General features: G+C 37.5%; 1 protein-coding gene across 1 annotated transcript in view; it reads left to right on the top strand.

Annotated features, from left to right (window-relative positions):
• The window catches only part of LOC128659388 (sodium-dependent neutral amino acid transporter B(0)AT1-like), an 84,045-nt gene that overhangs the window by 28,631 nt on the left and 34,497 nt on the right, over positions 1-20,917 (top strand). The window contains exons 4-8 of the mRNA XM_053713041.1: positions 1,960-2,141; positions 6,924-7,034; positions 12,136-12,248; positions 13,392-13,520; positions 15,262-15,421. Coding sequence (XP_053569016.1) covers positions 1,960-2,141; positions 6,924-7,034; positions 12,136-12,248; positions 13,392-13,520; positions 15,262-15,421 — 695 coding nt within the window. The remainder of the gene's footprint in view (positions 1-1,959; positions 2,142-6,923; positions 7,035-12,135; positions 12,249-13,391; positions 13,521-15,261; positions 15,422-20,917) is intronic.

Genomic DNA, 20,917 nt, shown 5'->3' with positions numbered 1-20,917 from the left:
ACATTTATGTTGCAGGAGATTAAATCTCTTTTCCTCCAGCCTTAAATTGTGACCTCTTGTCATAATTTTTTTTCTTGGAATAAACAGAGCTTCTGCAATCCCTGTATATGGGCCTTAAATATATTTATATAAAGTAATCATGTCACCTTTCAAGTGCCTTTTTCTAGAGAAAACAGACCCAGTTTGGCTAACCTATCCTCATAGCTTAAATTCTCCATTCCCCTTATTAGCTTTGTGGCCCTTCTCTGAACTTTTTCTAAGTCTGCAATGTCTTTTCTTGAGATTGTCCCCAGAACTACACTCCATACTCAAGGGGAGGTCTTACCAGGGATTTATATAGTGACAGAATTATGATTTCCAATCTGAGTATAATCAGTTTTCTACTACTCATTGCTCCCTGTCTTTTATCCAGTTATTTACCCATGAGCTAACATTTTCAGCTATTCCCAGTCCCTTAATTATGTACATTAAGTTTCTCATGTGGCACTGTATCAAACGCCTTTCCCAAATCCAAGTATGTGTCCAAGTATATCTCTTGCTTTTTTATGACCTAACTCTAAAGTTACGTGGTTTTGTTAATATTATGAACTGATTTTTTCCCAATACAGATAGCTTTTATTTTACAGAGCAGCAACAGTAGTTACATCACTGAGTGATAAATTGAAATTATACCAAAAAGATACTAATTAGACACTTTTTGCACAAGAACTGCAGAGACTTTACACTTAAAGAGACATTATTTAAACATTTAGGCCCAGGTTTAACAAGGGATTGGACTTGGGTCTGAGAGTCGTTGGCTGCAGGTTCACATAAGCGATCCTTTAGCCGAGATTTAAGAAGCATCGGTCATCAGACTGCTGCTTCTTAACTTACTTTGCCACCTGTTATGTGGCATATGTCAACCCCTTTCTTGACTTTTCAGATCGGGGAGATTTGCAGCCCATACTCATGCCTGATTGGCTGCATGTGACAGGGGGGGTTGCATACTAACCATAGTGTGCAATGATAAATGGATGCAACGTATAGTTGCCCGCTAGATGCAAAGCCGGATGGACAGGGGCGAAGATGTACGTCTCTTACTTTGGTAGTGTTAGATTTTACCAAATCAATTCGTTTTTTTACAGTTATACTATTTCAGATCTTCAAATGGGATCTTATTTATGATATTATTTTAAGAAGGACCTGGAATGTAACTACTTTACTTCACTTTGACTTACATTATAAAAGTTCATTTTACACAAAAAAATTTATAACAGTTCCCTCAGGAACAAACCCTAGTTTACCTGTTTAGTTATGCTGTGGCGTGCTAAGTATATATATTTTTTATTGGAAGAGGAAACACTGAACAGGGACATAACTTAAGGGTTCTCAGAGGTCTTTAAAGAGACAGGACACGTGCTGCTTTAGACACACTATTTGCATGCCCTAATATTTCTACTTTAAATGAAATAAAATGTAAGACAATTAAATATCTTTTTACATATGCACATAGCTTAAAGCCATTAAAATGAAAGTCATTTCCCTGTGTTACTTCTTAAATTGCTTTGTGCAATGTTTATTTGGTAGCAATAAAATTACTTCTTAAAGGGCCACTAAACCCAAAATCTTTCTTTCATGATTCAGATAGAACATACAAATTTAAACAACATTACAATTTACTTCTATTATTTATTTTGCTTCATTTTTTAGATATCCTTATTTGAAGAAAAAGCAATGCACATGGGTGAGCCAATCACATGAGGCTTCTATGTGCAGCAACCAATCAGCAGCTACTGAGCATATCTAGATATGCTTTTCAGCAATGAATATCAAGAGAATAAAACAAATTAGATAATAGAAGTAAATTAGAAAGATGTTTAAAAATGCATTCTCTTTCTAAATCATGAAAGAAAAAATGTGGGTATCATGGCCCTTTAATTAACACACAATTTAAATTAACAATTTGATTTTTCTTTCCAGAATATGTAACAGAGTGTGCAAAAAGCTCCCCAGTGGATTATTATTGGTACAGGGAAACACTGAATGTCTCTACCGGCATTGATCAATCTGGGGGTCTCCAGTGGTGGCTTGTGCTGTGTTTAGCTTGTGCCTGGGGCGTTCTTTATGTATGCACCATCAGAGGAATTGAAACTACTGGAAAGGTATTTATTATTTCACATTTAATAGTTATAGGGTAAAACAGCAAATGCTTTTACAATAAAATTAAAGGTTTATTTAAATTTCCTTCTGGGACATAGAATACAAAAGTAAACAGTTCTTATCCAGTAGAGCACCTTGTAATGAATTGAAACGATGCTATTGTCTATTAAAAACCTTGCAGTATTTATTTTGTCCCCTTTTCCTGTAATTTAACTCGAAGCAATTTGGATTTTGGAGGTGCAAACAGCAGACTTCAAAAGCTTAACATTGCTACATGTCTGTCTTTAACTGGCCCAGCAGAGGTGAGTAAGATACTGCAAATTAATGGAAGTTTTATGAACAAAAAGGCAATGGGAGCCAATCCAGTAATCAGTCTACAAATAAGGAGCTAATTGCAGCAAATAAAGAATTAATTTATTCAGGAAATATTTATACTTGACTGCAGGTGTAGAAACATGATGGTTTGCAGTCTAAGTAATATTTGCTGCAGTATGATACATTTTTAAATATAACCATAACTAAGCTATTTAAGCTGTTTTAATGTGATTTCTCTTTTGTTGCTATTTGAGTTAGTAAGGAAAGAATAAGCTAAATATGAGTCTCTAGCCATGTACGGTGTCAGCTGTTTTTAGTGTTAAGATAAGGAAAAGACATTTTTGAGCTGGTTCCTGTATTTTAAATAAATTTGTCAAGCTATAGGTTAATCTCGGGAGAACATAAATCACTACTGGATTGTAATGTGTAGTGAAATATTTATGTTTAAATAGGCATTGTACTCAAAGGTGTCTCTGTTCCATCCAAAAGAGAATATTTCAAACTGAATTATAGAGTTTTGTGTTGTAAAAATTGATATTCCTGTGCTGAATAAGCCAACTTTTTATGTGGGAATGTTCCTATCACCTATTGAGCAATAGATATGCAGGTACTCGTTGACACAGCATTCAATTAAAAAAAAATCTTTCCAATTCACTTCTATTATCAAAATTTACACAGGTATTTTTATATGTATACTTTGCGGCACCAGTTCCTACTGAGCATGTGCAACAATTCACAGTATATACATATATACATTTTTATTGGCTGATTGCTGTCACATGATACAGGGGAGAAATATGGAAGTAACTTGGAATTTTGTCAGACAAAAAGCTACAGCTCATTTGAAATTCAGACTAAGGGCTCCATTTATCATAATTTTTTTAAATATTACTTTCAGTTCTCCTCAGCTCGCTTTTGGAGAGATGCACATGTGCGTCAATATTTATCAATAAAACGGTAGTATTTTAACGTCAATTTCCAAATTCGAGATGTGCAGGATTAATGATAAATCTTGCCATTAGTATTACATATGCGCCTTATTTATCATTAGAAATGCTCCCAAATTCACTTGTTTTTTTGTATATAAAATTGTCTTACTTTTTTTTATATTCAAATACAATTGTTTAAACTACCCTTGACCGTGTATTCAAATATTTAAATACAAAACTATTGTAATTTTAATGTGATTTAAATACAAGGAGCGCCTATCTTGAAGGCAAAGACAGAAAATAATATCAGATGTGTGTATTTGTTAAATGTGTGTATTTATTTAAAACATAGTTTAAAATCAAATATAGATTAAAAATAGATTAGTTAAACCTATTCCATATATAAAATGTTATTGAACCTACTGCAAGGACATGTGCAGAGGTGATATCCTACTTAAAACAATATGCTGGAATGATGATAAATCTATTGGTAGTCCAGTACTGATAGGTAATCCTAATCCAAAAATGGGAGTTGAAAAATTTTCCCTTGGAAAATAGTGAGTGCCTCAGCAAAGAAAAAATGCTGTGGATGTGTGAAAAATATAAAATATAAAAATAAAAAAATAAAAATAATAACAATAAAACTATTCAAAAATAAAATATAGAAATACAAAACACAAAAATAAAAAATAGTTCAAAAAATCCACAAACATTCAGGATGTGATTGTGTAGTTGATAATAAAAATATAAAAATATATATGAAATATAAAAGTATATATGTTAGGTATTGATTAAATACCAATTGTGTAAAATATGCCCCAGTGCTAGGCTTGTGGAGGTATTCCTTTTAAATTGTAATCCTCTAGGTGAAAATTTGAGTGTTGTAGAAAGTGCTGAAGAGAAGATCCGATATTTCCAAGGTTTTATCCCTTAAATTGTTTTAGTATTTGAACCTGTAAAAAACAAATACAACATAGTGCAATAATGCTAAAACAGTTTTGTCAGCAAATATTACACATTACATATTTTACACAATTGGTATTTAATCTAATACCTACCTAATCTACCTAACTAATATCTACCTAACATATATACTTTTATATTTCATATATTTTTTATATTTTTATTATCAACTACACAATCACATCCTGAATTTTTGTGGATTTTTTTTAACTATTTATGATTTTTGTGTTTTGTATTTTTATTTTTGAATACAGTTTTATTAATTTTATTTTTTTATTTTTATATTTTATATTTTTCACACATCCACAGTATTTTTTCTTTGGTGAGGCACTCACTATTTTTCAAGGGAAATTTTTTCAACTCCCATTTTTGGATTAGGATTACCTATCAGTACTGGACTACCAATAGACTTATCATTATTCCTGCATATTGTTTTAAGTAGGATATCACCTCTGCACATGTCCTTGCAGTAGGTTCAATAAAATTTTTTTATATGGAATAGGTTTAACTAATCTATTTTTAATCTATTAAATAAATACACACATTTAACAAATACACACATCTGATATTATTTTCTGTCTTTGCCTTCAAGATAGGTGCTCCTTGTATTTAAATCACATTTCCATTCACTCCCAGGGGTTGCTACGGACCCTTATTTCAAGGAGCCATAAGACATTAGTTTTGGTTAAGCGCTGTGAGATAAATTGAACCAAATATTCTAATTTTAATGTAATAAAATTATAAAAAAAAACTTTTGTTTTAAAATTATTAAAAAACATGTATCCTAATACATGTAATCTAATCAATAAATGCATTTTTTAATCATGTGTAAGAAAGCTTTATATTTTTTTACACATGCTACAATAATAATAATACAAACACCAGTTTTAAACAATAATACCTTTATCTCCTTCCACACTCCCTGCAGAACTTTTGACTCCTATAGATATTCAAAAATGTCACTGGTAACACATGTCTTACATTGATGTAATATTGTTAGCGTTAGACTGATAAAGCTTGAAAACTAAGAAATATTTAATCTTCTCTCGCGAAAAAAGTGTAGTGAATTCAATGTTCTCCACAGTGGTTATAGAGAACTTTCGTGGTCGTATTTGTAGGAGAACTTTTGGTTCTCCTAAGGCGCAAAATAATGATAAATCTGAATTTCGGCATTTAGTGAGGCGTATTTCTAAAAATACGACTGAAAATGTGCATTTTTAAGCTTTATTTGGAGCACAAGCGCACCTTGGCGAGAGAGACAAGAGTAGGAGAATTTTGCGGTCGTATTTGCTTAATTTTAGGCGTATTTTGCATTGATAAATAGGAGAAAAATTATGACAGCGTATTTATAGGCACAAATGTAGGAGAATTACAATGATTAATGTAGCCCTAAGGGTACAATTCACTAAAGTTCTCTGGTCTGGCAATATTCTATCGTCAGTATAACAAGGCCCCTCAGGGATTGTTTTAAAGTCAATTTTTACCTTGGGAACTGTGTATCTCATTAAGGGAAGTTCACTAATTTTCTTTCTGTGAAGGTGAGATGCTTACCTTATAATATAGTGCACAGTAAAATAATCTAAAGATTTTTCTCCATGCTGGCCAGTTTTTGAGAATCAGGCCATAAGTGCTATTGCATAGTCATTTTATTATGCTATTGTTGACAATGCAGTTCTACTGCATTTAATGATTCTTTAACAGCCATATATAAACTCATCTTATTTATGAAATTCCAAAAAGGTTTCACAAGGTGGCAGCAAGTTCTAAAAAACCCCAGAGAGAAACAAATTGCAACTGTGGTTTGTACATGGATTTACATTGTAATATATAATTATCCAATTAAGCATCATGTGCTTTATAATGTTATATAATAATATCAGTAGAAAAAAATCCAGCAGAAGAGAGTTACTTATACAAGAGAGTTACTTATACACTTACATACCTTTAAAAATTGTGTCTCTTTGGTTTCAAATGAGTCAGGTAGGTGCTCCTGCTTATATATATGGGAATAAAATGGGATGGGGGGGGCATTTGATCTCGCAACACAATCCACACATATGAGTAGCAGGACACCCAGTTTTAGTATGTTTTGATGATGTCATATTATTCATCAATATGCTAGTTCTTATGTTCTTTTGTGGGTTAAAGGGATATTAAAGTCATTTTATTGCATATAAAAAATACTTTTTCAATATTACAGTTTTTGTTTTGTTTTAAAAAGCTCAAAATGTATGTTTTGGGGTTTGTGGGGTATGCCACTGTCCACTAATGGAGCTGTTGGACTTATCCTTATTAGCAGTAAAATTCTGCCTCATAAGTGCATAAATATAAATTTCCCGGTAGTTTTAAAATCTATTTAAGCAGTATTAAGTTGACCTTTTGTCATGCAATAAACTTTTTCTTTAGTATTATTGCTCTTTCATATGCATGATTTGTTTTGTTAGATAATATCTCTTTAATGTTGAAATAACAATGTGAAAATAATTATTGCTAGATAATAAATGTCTGTGTTTGAGCTTAGTATGCCTCTCTAAGTTAAGTAAACTTCTTATATGTTTAACTTTGTTTCTTCTTTAGGCTGTGTATGTAACATCAACCCTGCCGTACTTGGTGCTCACAATTTTCTTGATCAGAGGCCTCACGTTAAAGGGTTCTGTTAGTGGGATCAAATTTTTGTTTACTCCCAAAGTAAGTTATTTACAGTTATTGTTTAATATTAATGACAAAAACATAAATACTAATGTGGTATACAATGGCTTGTTAATAATACTGTTGTTAGCATTTCAATAAACTTTATTGGAACACACTTGCAAACGCCACTGCTTAAAAGCACCATATAAGTGCAAAAATGAATGGCCCAATTCATAAGAGCATGTTATATCTGCACTAGGGGCGCCATGTACTAAATGGCGGGCGGACAGCTTCTTAACTCGCGAAGCTGTCCGCCCGCCTTCGCTACACACGGGCAGCGGATCTCTTGATCCGCTTGCCCGTATGTATCATTACACACTCATCGGAGTGTGTAATGCCCGCCCCTTCAATCGCGCGACCAATCAGGCGACTGAAGGGGCTGTCAATCACCGAGCGCGAACGTGCTCTCGGTGATTTTGCTTCGCCACCTAAGAGCTGGCGTAGGGTGTAGGAAGCAGCGGTCTAATGACCGCTGCTTCTTACATTGCGGGAAGCAGGCTCGCATATGCGAACCTGCCCCGCAAAGGCTCCGGAGCAGCTTTCGCTGCTTCGTACATGGAGCCCTAGCTATTGCTTCTATGGGGTCAATTTATCAAGCTCTGTATGACCGCTGCTCCATAACCTGTCCGCTTGCTCTGAGGCAGCGGACAGAAATCAACCCGATCGAATACAATCGGGTTGATTGACACCCCCTGCTAGCGCCCGATTGGCAGGGGGCGGTATTGCACCAGTAGTTCACAAGAACTGCTGGTGCAAAGATAAATGCCGACAGCGTAAGCTGTCGGCATTTATCGATGTGCGGCAGACATGATCTACTACATTGTATCATGTCCGTTCACACTATAATAAATATACCCCCATGTCTTTAACACCTCAATGGTATTAAACTCATAGCTAAAGTCCCTTTTGGAAGCAGCAATGCATTGCCACTCTTGAGAAAAACATGGCTGGTAAGCATACAAGATATAAATATGTAACCACCAATTGTTAACTGTTGAGGATGGGGTCAGCTGCTGCAGGACTTTAACATAATTGAGGCAAGCATTAGTACAATCATAAAATGCTATATAAGTATATTTTGCATTAGTTTGTTTCTTTAAAGGTGCATACAAGTCCCTACATTACAAAGACACATCCTGAAAGTAAGCTTACCTGTCTTACGTATTTTCCTCTGCCCTGCTGTGCTGTGTTATTGCATGGGCACCCTGTAATATAGGTTCAAGGGCTGGAAGTATAGCATCTGATTAGTTTTACCCCCCCCTCCCCCCAGGCCTGTTCAGATTTTAATAAAGTCTTACTTCAGGAGGCTTGGAGCACAACAACTTATCAATCACTTGTGGGGGTTTAAATATATGCTTAAAACCTCTGCAGTTAAGAATTTATAATTGTCACAAAAAAAGTTAAATCTTTAAATTTAAAGGGACAGTAACCCTCTTGAGATTAACATAAAAAAACTGTTTCACTATGTGAAGTAAAAAAAACCCATTGCAATAGACTTTTATTAGTTATATTGCCCCTTATCATAAATCATAAATTGTATGTTCTCTAAATTTCAGTACTGAAAATGCATACTCCAGGCTTCTCAAGCCTAACTCTACTACATATCTGTACATAACTGGCCTCGTTAGAGGTTACTAGATAACTAACTGTAAAACAATGCAGTTTTGCTAACATCATGATTTTAGCTTGACTCGTCTATTCACATTGACAAGTCCAGATAGGCTCCTCCTCAAAATAGGGCAAGTGGTAAGTGGAGTTTGGCTATTAACAAAACAACTGAAGGAAGCAGGCTGTTATTTAAAAACGAAAAACGATGAACTCTTAACTAATATGTTATTCTATAGCAAAACAACAGAAATATATTTTTCCTTAAAGAGTTTGTAACAGTAATTCTATATTTTTTTACTCAGTCAAGTCATATAAATACATAAATCTTATATAATCTTTAAAAAAACACACACTCATAAGCAATTGCCTAGTAATAAGTTATCAGTCATTAAGATTGTGGTTTTGTCTTCCTTATGGACTTTGATTCCTATAATCTCACACCATGTAAATAATTATTTCAAATAAGTAACACATCAATCTTTGTAAATTGTTCAGGAGTCTAAGCTCAACGGTATGTCTCTTAATTTTTAAACACACACATATATATATATATATATTTATATATATATATATATATATATATATACTGTATATATATGATGTAGGAGGAGGAGAGCACCACTAATAATATATAAAAAAATGTGTGTGAGCGGCTGTTATAAAAAAAAAGGAACAAATAAATTACAAACAGTAACAGCAAATGAAAGTGAATGCAAACAGCCTTTAAATATAAAAAATTGTGTTTTTTTTAATGTGTAAAAACCACAATTGAAATTGGCAGATATATATAACATACACAAATGTTGTTGCAAACGTTATTACAAACGCAGCTTAAATCAGCTGGAAGGTAGTTAATTGCACACTTGGAATGTGTTGCAATATTAATACATCTCAATACATCAATGCCTACAATCAACAAAGTGCAATAACAATTCTTAATAATAAAATGTTAATAACAATAAAAAAACGTACAAAAGTCCTGAGTAAAATTAGCAGCAAGTCGCAACCTACTGGTCTGGCCAGACAACTCAAACAATATACTCACTATGCATTTCTGGGCCACGCCCCTTCATCAGGTGTAGAGTTAGTAGGGTGCGACCAGCTGCTATATACCCAAAAGACATCACATTTCCAGTTTGGTTTTAACCAATAAACTATCTCAGGATATTTTAACTAACAGATGACTCAAAAGCTAACTTGTCATCTTGAGGATAGGTGGCCATCTTGAAAATGAGCATAATGTAGATAAATCACTATTCTAAAAGAATAATAAACAAATATATGTGCACTAATAGGCATTAATAATATATCAATATACTTATCGCTAATCGCTTGTAAAACTAGCGTTAATCATGACAGCGTAAGTGTCCTAAACACAAACAACTATCTTGGAAATAGGAATAATATAGACAATAAACTAAAAAAACAAGGCAAAATGTACATAATCTTGCACTCATACAATATTTAAAATTAAAAAAAAAATTAAATATTGTATGAGTGCAAAATTATGGTGGACAGTAGTTAGTGGGGGGAGGGTTAGAGAGCTCTTTGGGGGGATCAATGAGTTTGGGGGATAAGGGGGATCTTACACAGCAGAATATATATATTTTTTTTTAATTTTTAATTTTTTTTTAATTTTATTTTAGGACTGGCAGACTTTCTGCCAGAACTTAAGATGGCGGGGACAATTGTGAGGTGGGGGAGGGATGAGAGCTGTCTGGGAGGGATCAGGGGTTGGGATGTGTCAGGTGGGAGGCTGATCTCTACACTAAAGCTAAAATTAACCTTTCATGCTCCCTATAACCTACCTAATTAACCCCGTCACTGCTGGGCATAATACAAGTGTGGTGCGCAGCGGCATTTAGCGGCCTTCTAATTACCAAAAAAGCAATACTAAGGCCATATATGTCTGCTATTTCTGAACAAAGGGGATCCCAGAGAAGCATTTACAACCATTTGTGCCATAATTGCACAAGCTGTTTGTAAATAATTTCAGTGGGAAACCTAAAGTTTGTGGAAAAGTTTGTGAAAAAGTGAACAATTTTTTTATTTGATCGCATTTGACGGTGAAATGGTGGCATGAAATATACCAAAATGGGCCTAGATCAATACTTTGGGTTGTCTACTAAAAAAATATATACATGTCAATGGATATTCAGGGATTCCTGACAGATATCAGTGTTCCAATGTATCTATCGCTAATTTTGAAAAAAAAAATGGTTTGGAAATAGTGCAACTTGTATTTATTGCCCTATAACTTTAAAAAAAAGCAAAGAAAATGTAAACATTCGGTATTTCTAAACTCAGGACAATTTAGAAACTATTTAGCATGGTTGTTTTTTGGTGGTTGTAGATGTGTAACAGATTGTGAGGGTCAAAGTTAGAAAAAGTGTGTGTTTTTCCATTTTTTCATAATATTTTAGAATTTTATTATAATAAATTCTAAGATATGATAAAAATAATAGTCCATTTAATGGCGAGAAAAACGGTATATAATGTGTGGGTACAGTATATAATGTGTGGGTACAGTGTCGGTACTAAGAGGAATATGACAGCTAAACACAAACACAGCAGAAATGTAAAAATAGCCCTGGTCCTTAATGGTAAGAAATTGAAAAATGGCATTGTCCTTAAGGAGTTAAGATGTATTAATTTTGCAACACATTCCAAGTGTGAAATTAACTATCTTCCAGCTAATTTAAGCTGCATTTGTCTACTCTGTATAGAGTTTGCAATAACATTTGTATATTTTATATATATCTGCCAATTTCAATTGTGGTTTTTACACATTAAATAAACACTATTATTTATATTGAAAGGCATTCACATTCATTAAGCACTGTTACTGTTTGTAATTTACATATATATATATATATATATATATACATACAGTGAGGCCTACTTATCATAGGGCTTGCGGACCTGATCTGACAGTGCGGATCAGGTCCGCAAGACATCGCTGAATGTGGAGAGCAATACGCTTTCCGTAATCAGCATTGCACCCTGCAGACTTGTGGCCAATCGGGTTGAATTCCGGCAATTCCTGTCCGCCTAATCAGAGCAGGCGGACAGGGTTATGGAGCAGCGGTCTTTAGACCGCTGCTTCATAACTGGTGTTTCTGGCGAGTCTGAAGACTCGCCAGAAACACGGGCCCTCAAGCTCCGTACTTGTGTCTATGAGTAAGGGTGTGTTTTCCTGCCGAAATGCATAAGACATTTTTATGTCTCTAATGGAATAAAGCTTTTATGATTGTTATACCCTACTCAAACGCCTCGAGACTCACTGGTTTTTGAATGCTTGGATATATATATATATATATATATACAGTGTATATATAGATTTATATATATATATATGCAGCTATATATATATATATATGTTTATATATATATATATATATATATAGTATACATATATTATATATATATATTATTTTTATATTTTTAAAGTGTTTAGTGTTATATTATAATCTTGCGTAATCCATTTAAGGTTTCAGAATTGGCAAACCCAGTAACTTGGCTTGATGCGGGAGCTCAAGTTTTCTACTCGTTCTCATTGGCTTTCGGGGGCCTTATATCATTTTCCAGCTACAATTCTGTGCAGTAAGTATAATGGCCTAAATTCTGGTTTTGATACTCTGACCTAAGGATAAATATGAAGACTGTGCGGTAAAGTCAAATATCTCATTTAAAAAGGGAAGATTAACCAGATTGATGCTCATGTAAAATATATTTTGAGCCTTGTTTAAAGCTACAAATTAGATTTATTTTTTTTGTATTGCTCAGAACAATATATCAAATTAGTAAGCAGGATCTTATCAAAATGGCAGTTATTAAAGCTTTAAATTATTTACATCATTATGATTAAATGTCTAAATATTAGCTCTGGGCACATGTGGTATACATCATTATTTTAATTATAGTTTCATTAAAGGGAAATTGCACATGAATAGAGGATTTTTTGCAGTACACTTGTTTTAGTAATGAAATGCTTGTAGTAAAAACTATCACTGTTCAAAGTAGCGTTTTTACTGTGAACAAGTGCATTTCTGCTAAAAAATGATGACCTTGGCTCTTATCATGTAAATTAAAGGGACATTCCAGCCAAAATTGGAAGTATTTTAGTAATATACATGTATTAGCAAAAATGAAAATAATAAAAGCTACAGCTATTTCAAAAGTGTATTTAAGTATGCACTGTGCACCAGCATTTTAAACACAGCACTTGCTCAGAGAACTTCATTGCTGACACGATACAAACCCCACTAGCGCTCTGAGCAGCTGCAATATTTAAAAATGCTGGTGCACTGAGAATATCTAGCTATGCTTCGCATGCACATGCAGAGAAAAATGTTAACATTAAAACAGTAACAACTTTTTACTAGAAGCATTTTTGCCAATACATGTATATTGCAAATATGTTTCTATACAAAGATGCAATTCATCTAAGTGCATTTAAATTTTGACCGGAATATCCCTTTAATCAATGCTGGTGAAAATAATATATCTAGATATGCTACACTTGCCCTCTAAAATTCTGAATGACAGAGCATATCTAAATGTGCTAGGCTTGCCCAAATACAATAAATAAATGTCACTGAAACGATAGCTTTTACTAGAAGCATTTTTGCTAATGCAGGTGTATTATATTTTTAGTGTAATAAAATATTAAAACATTTATAATACTACTATCAGGCACATCAGAATAGTCAAAGCAGTACATGATTTTTTTATTTGCATTTTCAGTAACAACTGTGAAAAAGATGCAGTGATCATTTCTATCATAAATGGCTGCACATCTATATATGCTGCAACTGTCATCTACTCTATTATTGGATTCCGTGCCACAGCTAAATATGATGAATGCTTTAACGGGTAAGTTGCACGGTACAGTCTGTGCAGAGCAGTATGTGGCTTATATTGTATTCAGTTTATAATTAAATGTATATTAGGTGACTTTACACAAAAATGTAAGTTCAAAAAAGAAAAATATGACTACTCTTGTTATTCTTATGTATGTGAAGTATGTCATGTGCAATACGTCCATCGGTCCCTGTTTACTGTGTTCTGTACTATAGAGAATATCATCCGTGTAGCTGACTTTTTCTCTAATTCTGTGCTCCATATGACAACCTTGCTGCTAAAGATGGGCGAATGTGCTGAAAGTGTAATTTGCTTAGTAGAACGAATAGTCCCATAGACATTTGTTTTGGATAATTGAATGTTGATAAGAATGAAAATCCATTAAAATTCAGTAGTCGAATTATATTTTAGTTTTCAAAAGTCACTTTGATTTTCGAATGTTCATAATTAGATTGAATATCCACATTCCAAATTTCGAATGTAACATTCGATTTAACAAATAACAAAAAAGAGAAGCCTGGGAACTGGATATATAAAAATAAGAATCCAATCTTTATGAAACGTAGGCTTAAAAATAACTATTAATAATATTCCATTTAACAAATACTATTCAGAAGTTCAATAGTTCATGTGGTAGAGAATTCAGTAAATCAATCCATAATAGATACAAATATGTCAATTTGAATGTTTCTATTTCGAATATTGCACATTACATTTAAAAAAAAGCATTAGAAATACTATTATAACTATATCGATTCAAATTTTTCAAACTCAAATATTGCATAATTTGAATAGAATTAGTAGAAAAATTTGAATAGAATATTACATTTAAAAAAAGCATTAGAAATACTATTACACTAAAACGAATCTTAGAATGTTGTATAAACATTCGGAATTCGTAACGAAAGAACAAATGTGTTAAAATTCTTTTTGTCTTTTGAATGTTGTAAAACATTCACCTATCATTACTAGCTACTTTTCTGCAACCTTCCTAAAACAGTACTGATTACTTTGAGTTACACCTTTTTTCAAAAAATGTTATGCCAAACTGATTTGAAGTAGCAAAGTGGAGCCTGTGCTTTTGGGGGGCCCTACACTTTAAGTGGTGAAGGTCTTTATATAGGACTCACTGAACATTAAAGTGAATGTAAACTAGCCCGCATTCGGTAACGTCACAGCATAGATTTTAGAAAATAAGGCAGACTTTCATTCATGATTTTTCTCCCCGGGGCGTTCAGCCCCTTTCATGACACGTCCCACAATGTGATGTGTCATGAAAGGGGCTGAACGCCCGGGGGGGAGGGCCATGATTAGTCAATTGAATATTCCTCATCTGTCAATCAAGTAGCCAGTATGGCGGGTGGAGGAACAGCGCTAAAGGTTAGAGCATTAAAAGGTAACATTTGGAATAAATATACAAAATGTAAAAAAGTCATGAATGAAAATCTGCCTTATTTTCTAAAATCTATGCTGTGACGTTACCGAATGCGGGCAAGTTTACATTCACTTTAAGGCAGGGGTGCGCCATACAGGGGGAGGGGAATCCCCCCTATATGCAATGTATAACTTGCAGGATAACCTAGGTGAATTTGATTATTTCTATGATTTTCTAATTATTTGTTGGGGTTTGTATGTTTAGTAAAGTTTGAAATTTGGTATCGTTGTGATGTTGCATTTTGTTTTCTTTGAAGTTTTAAATATTCCAGAAGGACGAAAGAAAATAAAGTTTTATGTTATATACTTATTTTTACAGCAATGTACTTGCTTTGTCAAATGCCTTTGATTTGCCCGAAGGAAATATAACAACAGAAGAGCAATATACAGAAGTGGTGAATATGCTGAATCAAACAAGTACAGATATTATCCAGTCTCTAAATCTGCAGACTTGTGATCTAAACCAGATTTTGTCAGACGTAAGTATAATGCTGACACTGCTTAAAGGGATATTAATTTGTTAGAGATTGTCATATACAGCGGCAAAGTCCCACTGCAGTGCCGCAAGCACCACAGCTCCCAAGTAGGGAATGATCAATGATCTTGGGTTACATGCAACTGCCTCTTTTGATTGGCTTCCTGGCAGGGGTTAAACACATAGGGCTAGATTACAAGAGGAGCTCAAAGTTAAATCAGTAGCGCTCCTATTCTTACACTGTTATGCACTGTTATAACTCAGTTATAACTCACAGATTTTGCAGTCATTTTGTAAAGTTGTTCAAACTCTTGGAGATTGACTAATCTTATCTCTGAAGAAATACATGCAGGGTAACCACTACCCTAACTCTACAGTCTCCTTATTTCCTATTTTATTCTCTTTAGCTCATTCACTAAAACAGAGCTCCTAACTGACTAGCATTTTAGCATTTTGTTGGATGATTCTGGTTTAGCAAATATGTCCCACTGCAACCTGCACCACTCTTTCTTTCTACGAATGGAGGAAGTGGAATCACAGAACATTTAGATCTAGCCCCGCCACATTGCCAATCTTGATTCCACCAATGACACATCCCGACACCACCTATAACACACCCTGATCCCAAGTATGACACCCTGGCTCTAACCACAACCTGCCCTGACCATTTTAGACTCTGTGATCAGGTAACCGAGACATCACACCATCTTCCTAGTCTCAAATACTCAGAGGAGAATTGCCTGGTATTTCGGGGCTGGACTGACCATGTTGGCGGGATCAGACTGATATACTACAGGAAAGTTTTCCTCTGTGAAAAGCACAATTGGGCAGAAAGAAGCTACTACCAGGTGGCAACCGGGCCATAGAACAAGCTATTGATGCTGCTGTTCATTCCTGGCAGACTGCTTCTCATTCTGTTTTGCATATGTAAATATGACCCTGGGGATAGTCTCCCTAAGGGTGATGGGGGAAACCAGACGTGGACTCCTTGCTCAATGTGCTTAGAGGGATATGGCTGCACCTCACTGACGAGGCCCAAAGGAGGCCGAAACGATCGTCTGGGGTTGTCATGTTCCTTGTTCAGAGGAGAATTGCCTGGTATTTCGGGGCTGGACTGACCATGTTGGCGGGATCAGACTGATATACTACAGGAAAGTTTTCCTCTGTGAAAAGCACAATTGGGCAGAAAGAAGCTACTACCAGGTGGCAACCGGGCCATAGAACAAGCTATTGATGCTGCTGTTCGTTCCTGGCAGACTGCTTCTCATTCTGTTTTGCATATGTAAATATGACCCTGGGGATAGTCTCCCTAAGGGTGATGGGGGAAACCAGACGTGGACTCCTTGCTCAATGTGCTTAGAGGGATATGGCTGCACCTCACTGACGAGGCCCAAAGGAGGCCGAAACGATCGTCTGGGGTTGTCATGTTCCTTGTTCAGAGGAGAATTGCCTGGTATTTCGGGGCTGGACTGACCATGTTGGCGGGATCAGACTGATATACTACAGGAAAGTTTTCCTCTGTGAAAAGCACAATTGGGCAGAAAGAAGCTACTACTAGGTGGCAACCGGGCCATAGAACAAGCTATTGATGCTGCTGTTCGTTCCTGGCAGACTGCTTCTCATTCTGTTTTGCATATGTAAATATGACCCTGGGGATAGTCTCCCTAAGGGTGATGGGGGAAACCAGACGTGGACTCCTTGCTCAATGTGCTTAGAGGGATATGGCTGCACCTCACTGACGAGGCCAAAAGGAGGCCGAAACGATCGTCTGGGGTTGTCATGTTCCTTGTTCAGAGGACAATTGCCTGGTATTTCGGGGCTGGACTGACCATGTTGGCGGGATCAGACTGATATACTACAGGAAAGTTTTCCTCTGTGAAAAGCACAATTGGGCAGAAAGAAGCTACTACCAGGTGGCAACCGGGCCATAGAACAAGCTATTGATGCTGCTGTTCGTTCCTGGCAGACTGCTTCTCATTCTGTTTTGCATATGTAAATATGACCCTGGGGATAGTCTCCCTAAGGGTGATGGGGGAAACCAGACGTGGACTCCTTGCTCAATGTGCTTAGAGGGATATGGCTGCACCTCACTGACGAGGCCCAAAGGAGGCCGAAACGATCGTCTGGGGTTGTCATGTTCCTTGTTCAGAGGAGAATTGCCTGGTATTTCGGGGCTGGACTGACCATGTTGGCGGGATCAGACTGATATACTACAGGAAAGTTTTCCTCTGTGAAAAGCACAATTGGGCAGAAAGAAGCTACTACCAGGTGGCAACCGGGCCATAGAACAAGCTATTGATGCTGCTGTTCGTTCCTGGCAGACTGCTTCTCATTCTGTTTTGCATATGTAAATATGACCCTGGGGATAGTCTCCCTAAGGGTGATGGGGGAAACCAGACGTGGACTCCTTGCTCAATGTGCTTAGAGGGATATGGCTGCACCTCACTGACGAGGCCCAAAGGAGGCCGAAACGATCGTCTGGGGTTGTCATGTTCCTTGTTCAGAGGAGAATTGCCTGGTATTTCGGGGCTGGACTGACCATGTTGGCGGGATCAGACTTATATACTACAGGAAAGTTTTCCTCTGTGAAAAGCACAATTGGGCAGAAAGAAGCTACTACCAGGTGGCAACCGGGCCATAGAACAAGCTATTGATGCTGCTGTTCGTTCCTGGCAGACTGCTTCTCATTCTGTTTTGCATATGTAAATATGACCCTGGGGATAGTCTCCCTAAGGGTGATGGGGGAAACCAGACGTGGACTCCTTGCTCAATGTGCTTAGAGGGATATGGCTGCACCTCACTGACGAGGCCCAAAGGAGGCCGAAACGATCGTCTGGGGTTGTCATGTTCCTTGTTCAGAGGAGAATTGCCTGGTATTTCGGGGCTGGACTGACCATGTTGGCGGGATCAGACTGATATACTACAGGAAAGTTTTCCTCTGTGAAAAGCACAATTGGGCAGAAAGAAGCTACTACCAGGTGGCAACCGGGCCTTAGAACAAGCTATTGATGCTGCTGTTCGTTCCTGGCAGACTGCTTCTCATTCTGTTTTGCATATGTAAATATGACCCTGGGGATAGTATCCCTAAGGGTGATGGGGGAAACCAGACGTGGACTCCTTGCTCAATGTGCTTAGAGGGATATGGCTGCACCTCACTGACGAGGCCCAAAGGAGGCCGAAACGATCGTCTGGGGTTGTCATGTTCCTTGTTCAGAGGAGAATTGCCTGGTATTTCGGGGCTGGACTGACCATGTTGGCGGGATCAGACTGATATACTACAGGAAAGTTTTCCTCTGTGAAAAGCACAATTGGGCAGAAAGAAGCTACTACCAGGTGGCAACCGGGCCATAGAACAAGCTATTGATGCTGCTGTTCGTTCCTGGCAGACTGCTTCTCATTCTGTTTTGCATATGTAAATATGACCCTGGGGATAGTCTCCCTAAGGGTGATGGGGGAAACCAGACGTGGACTCCTTGCTCAATGTGCTTAGAGGGATATGGCTGCACCTCACTGACGAGGCCCAAAGGAGGCCGAAACGATCGTCTGGGGTTGTCATGTTCCTTGTTCAGAGGAGAATTGCCTGGTATTTCGGGGCTGGACTGACCATGTTGGCGGGATCAGACTGATATACTACAGGAAAGTTTTCCTCTGTGAAAAGCACAATTGGGCAGAAAGAAGCTACTACCAGGTGGCAACCGGGCCATAGAACAAGCTATTGATGCTGCTGTTCGTTCCTGGCAGACTGCTTCTCATTCTGTTTTGCATATGTAAATATGACCCTGGGGATAGTCTCCCTAAGAGTGATGGGGGAAACCAGACGTGGACTCCTTGCTCAATGTGCTTAGAGGGATATGGCTGCACCTCACTGACGAGGCCCAAAGGAGGCCGAAACGATCGTCTGGGGTTGTCATGTTCCTTGTTCAGAGGAGAATTGCCTGGTATTTCGGGGCTGGACTGACCATGTTGGCGGGATCAGACTGATATACTACAGGAAAGTTTTCCTCTGTGAAAAGCACAATTGGGCAGAAAGAAGCTACTACCAGGTGGCAACCGGGCCATAGAACAAGCTATTGATGCTGCTGTTCGTTCCTGGCAGACTGCTTCTCATTCTGTTTTGCATATGTAAATATGACCCTGGGGATAGTCTCCCTAAGGGTGATGGGGGAAACCAGACGTGGACTCCTTGCTCAATGTGCTTAGAGGGATATGGCTGCACCTCACTGACGAGGCCCAAAGGAGGCCGAAACGATCATCTGGGGTTGTCATGTTCCTTGTTCAGAGGACAATTGCCTGGTATTTCGGGGCTGGACTGACCATGTTGGCGGGATCAGACTGATATACTACAGGAAAGTTTTCCTCTGTGAAAAGCACAATTGGGCAGAAAGAAGCTACTACCAGGTGGCAACCGGGCCATAGAACAAGCTATTGATGCTGCTGTTCGTTCCTGGCAGACTGCTTCTCATTCTGTTTTGCATATGTAAATATGACCCTGGGGATAGTCTCCCTAAGAGTGATGGGGGAAACCAGACGTGGACTCCTTGCTCAATGTGCTTAGAGGGATATGGCTGCACCTCACTGACGAGGCCCAAAGGAGGCCGAAACGATCGTCTGGGGTTGTCATGTTCCTTGTTCAGAGGAGAATTGCCTGGTATTTCGGGGCTGGACTGACCATGTTGGCGGGATCAGACTGATATACTACAGGAAAGTTTTCCTCTGTGAAAAGCACAATTGGGCAGAAAGAAGCTACTACCAGGTGGCAACCGGGCCATAGAACAAGCTATTGATGCTGCTGTTCGTTCCTGGCAGACTGCTTCTCATTCTGTTTTGCATATGTAAATATGACCCTGGGGATAGTCTCCCTAAGGGTGATGGGGGAAACCAGACGTGGACTCCTTGCTCAATGTGCTTAGAGGGATATGGCTGCACCTCACTGACGAGGCCCAAAGGAGGCCGAAACGATCGTCTGGGGTTGTCATGTTCCTTGTTCAGAGGACAATTGCCTGGTATTTCGGGGCTGGACTGACCATGTTGGCGGGATCAGACTGATATACTACAGGAAAGTTTTCCTCTGTGAAAAGCACAATTGGGCAGAAAGAAGCTACTACCAGGTGGCAACCGGGCCATAGAACAAGCTATTGATGCTGCTGTTCGTTCTTGGCAGACTGCTTCTCATTCTGTTTTGCATATGTAAATATGACCCTGGGGATAGTCTCCCTAAGGGTGATGGGGGAAACCAGACGTGGACTCCTTGCTCAATGTGCTTAGAGGGATATGGCTGCACCTCACTGACGAGGCCCAAAGGAGGCCGAAACGATCGTCTGGGGTTGTCATGTTCCTTGTTCAGAGGAGAATTGCCTGGTATTTCGGGGCTGGACTGACCATGTTGGCGGGATCAGACTGATATACTACAGGAAAGTTTTCCTCTGTGAAAAGCACAATTGGGCAGAAAGAAGCTACTACCAGGTGGCAACCGGGCCATAGAACAAGCTATTGATGCTGC

This window comes from Bombina bombina, chromosome 5 (assembly GCF_027579735.1).
Source record: "Bombina bombina isolate aBomBom1 chromosome 5, aBomBom1.pri, whole genome shotgun sequence".
In the NCBI taxonomy this organism is placed as follows: Eukaryota; Metazoa; Chordata; class Amphibia; order Anura; family Bombinatoridae; genus Bombina; species Bombina bombina.
Note: the sequence above shows the minus strand (reverse complement) of the source record. Positions and strands in the feature narration are given on the sequence as shown.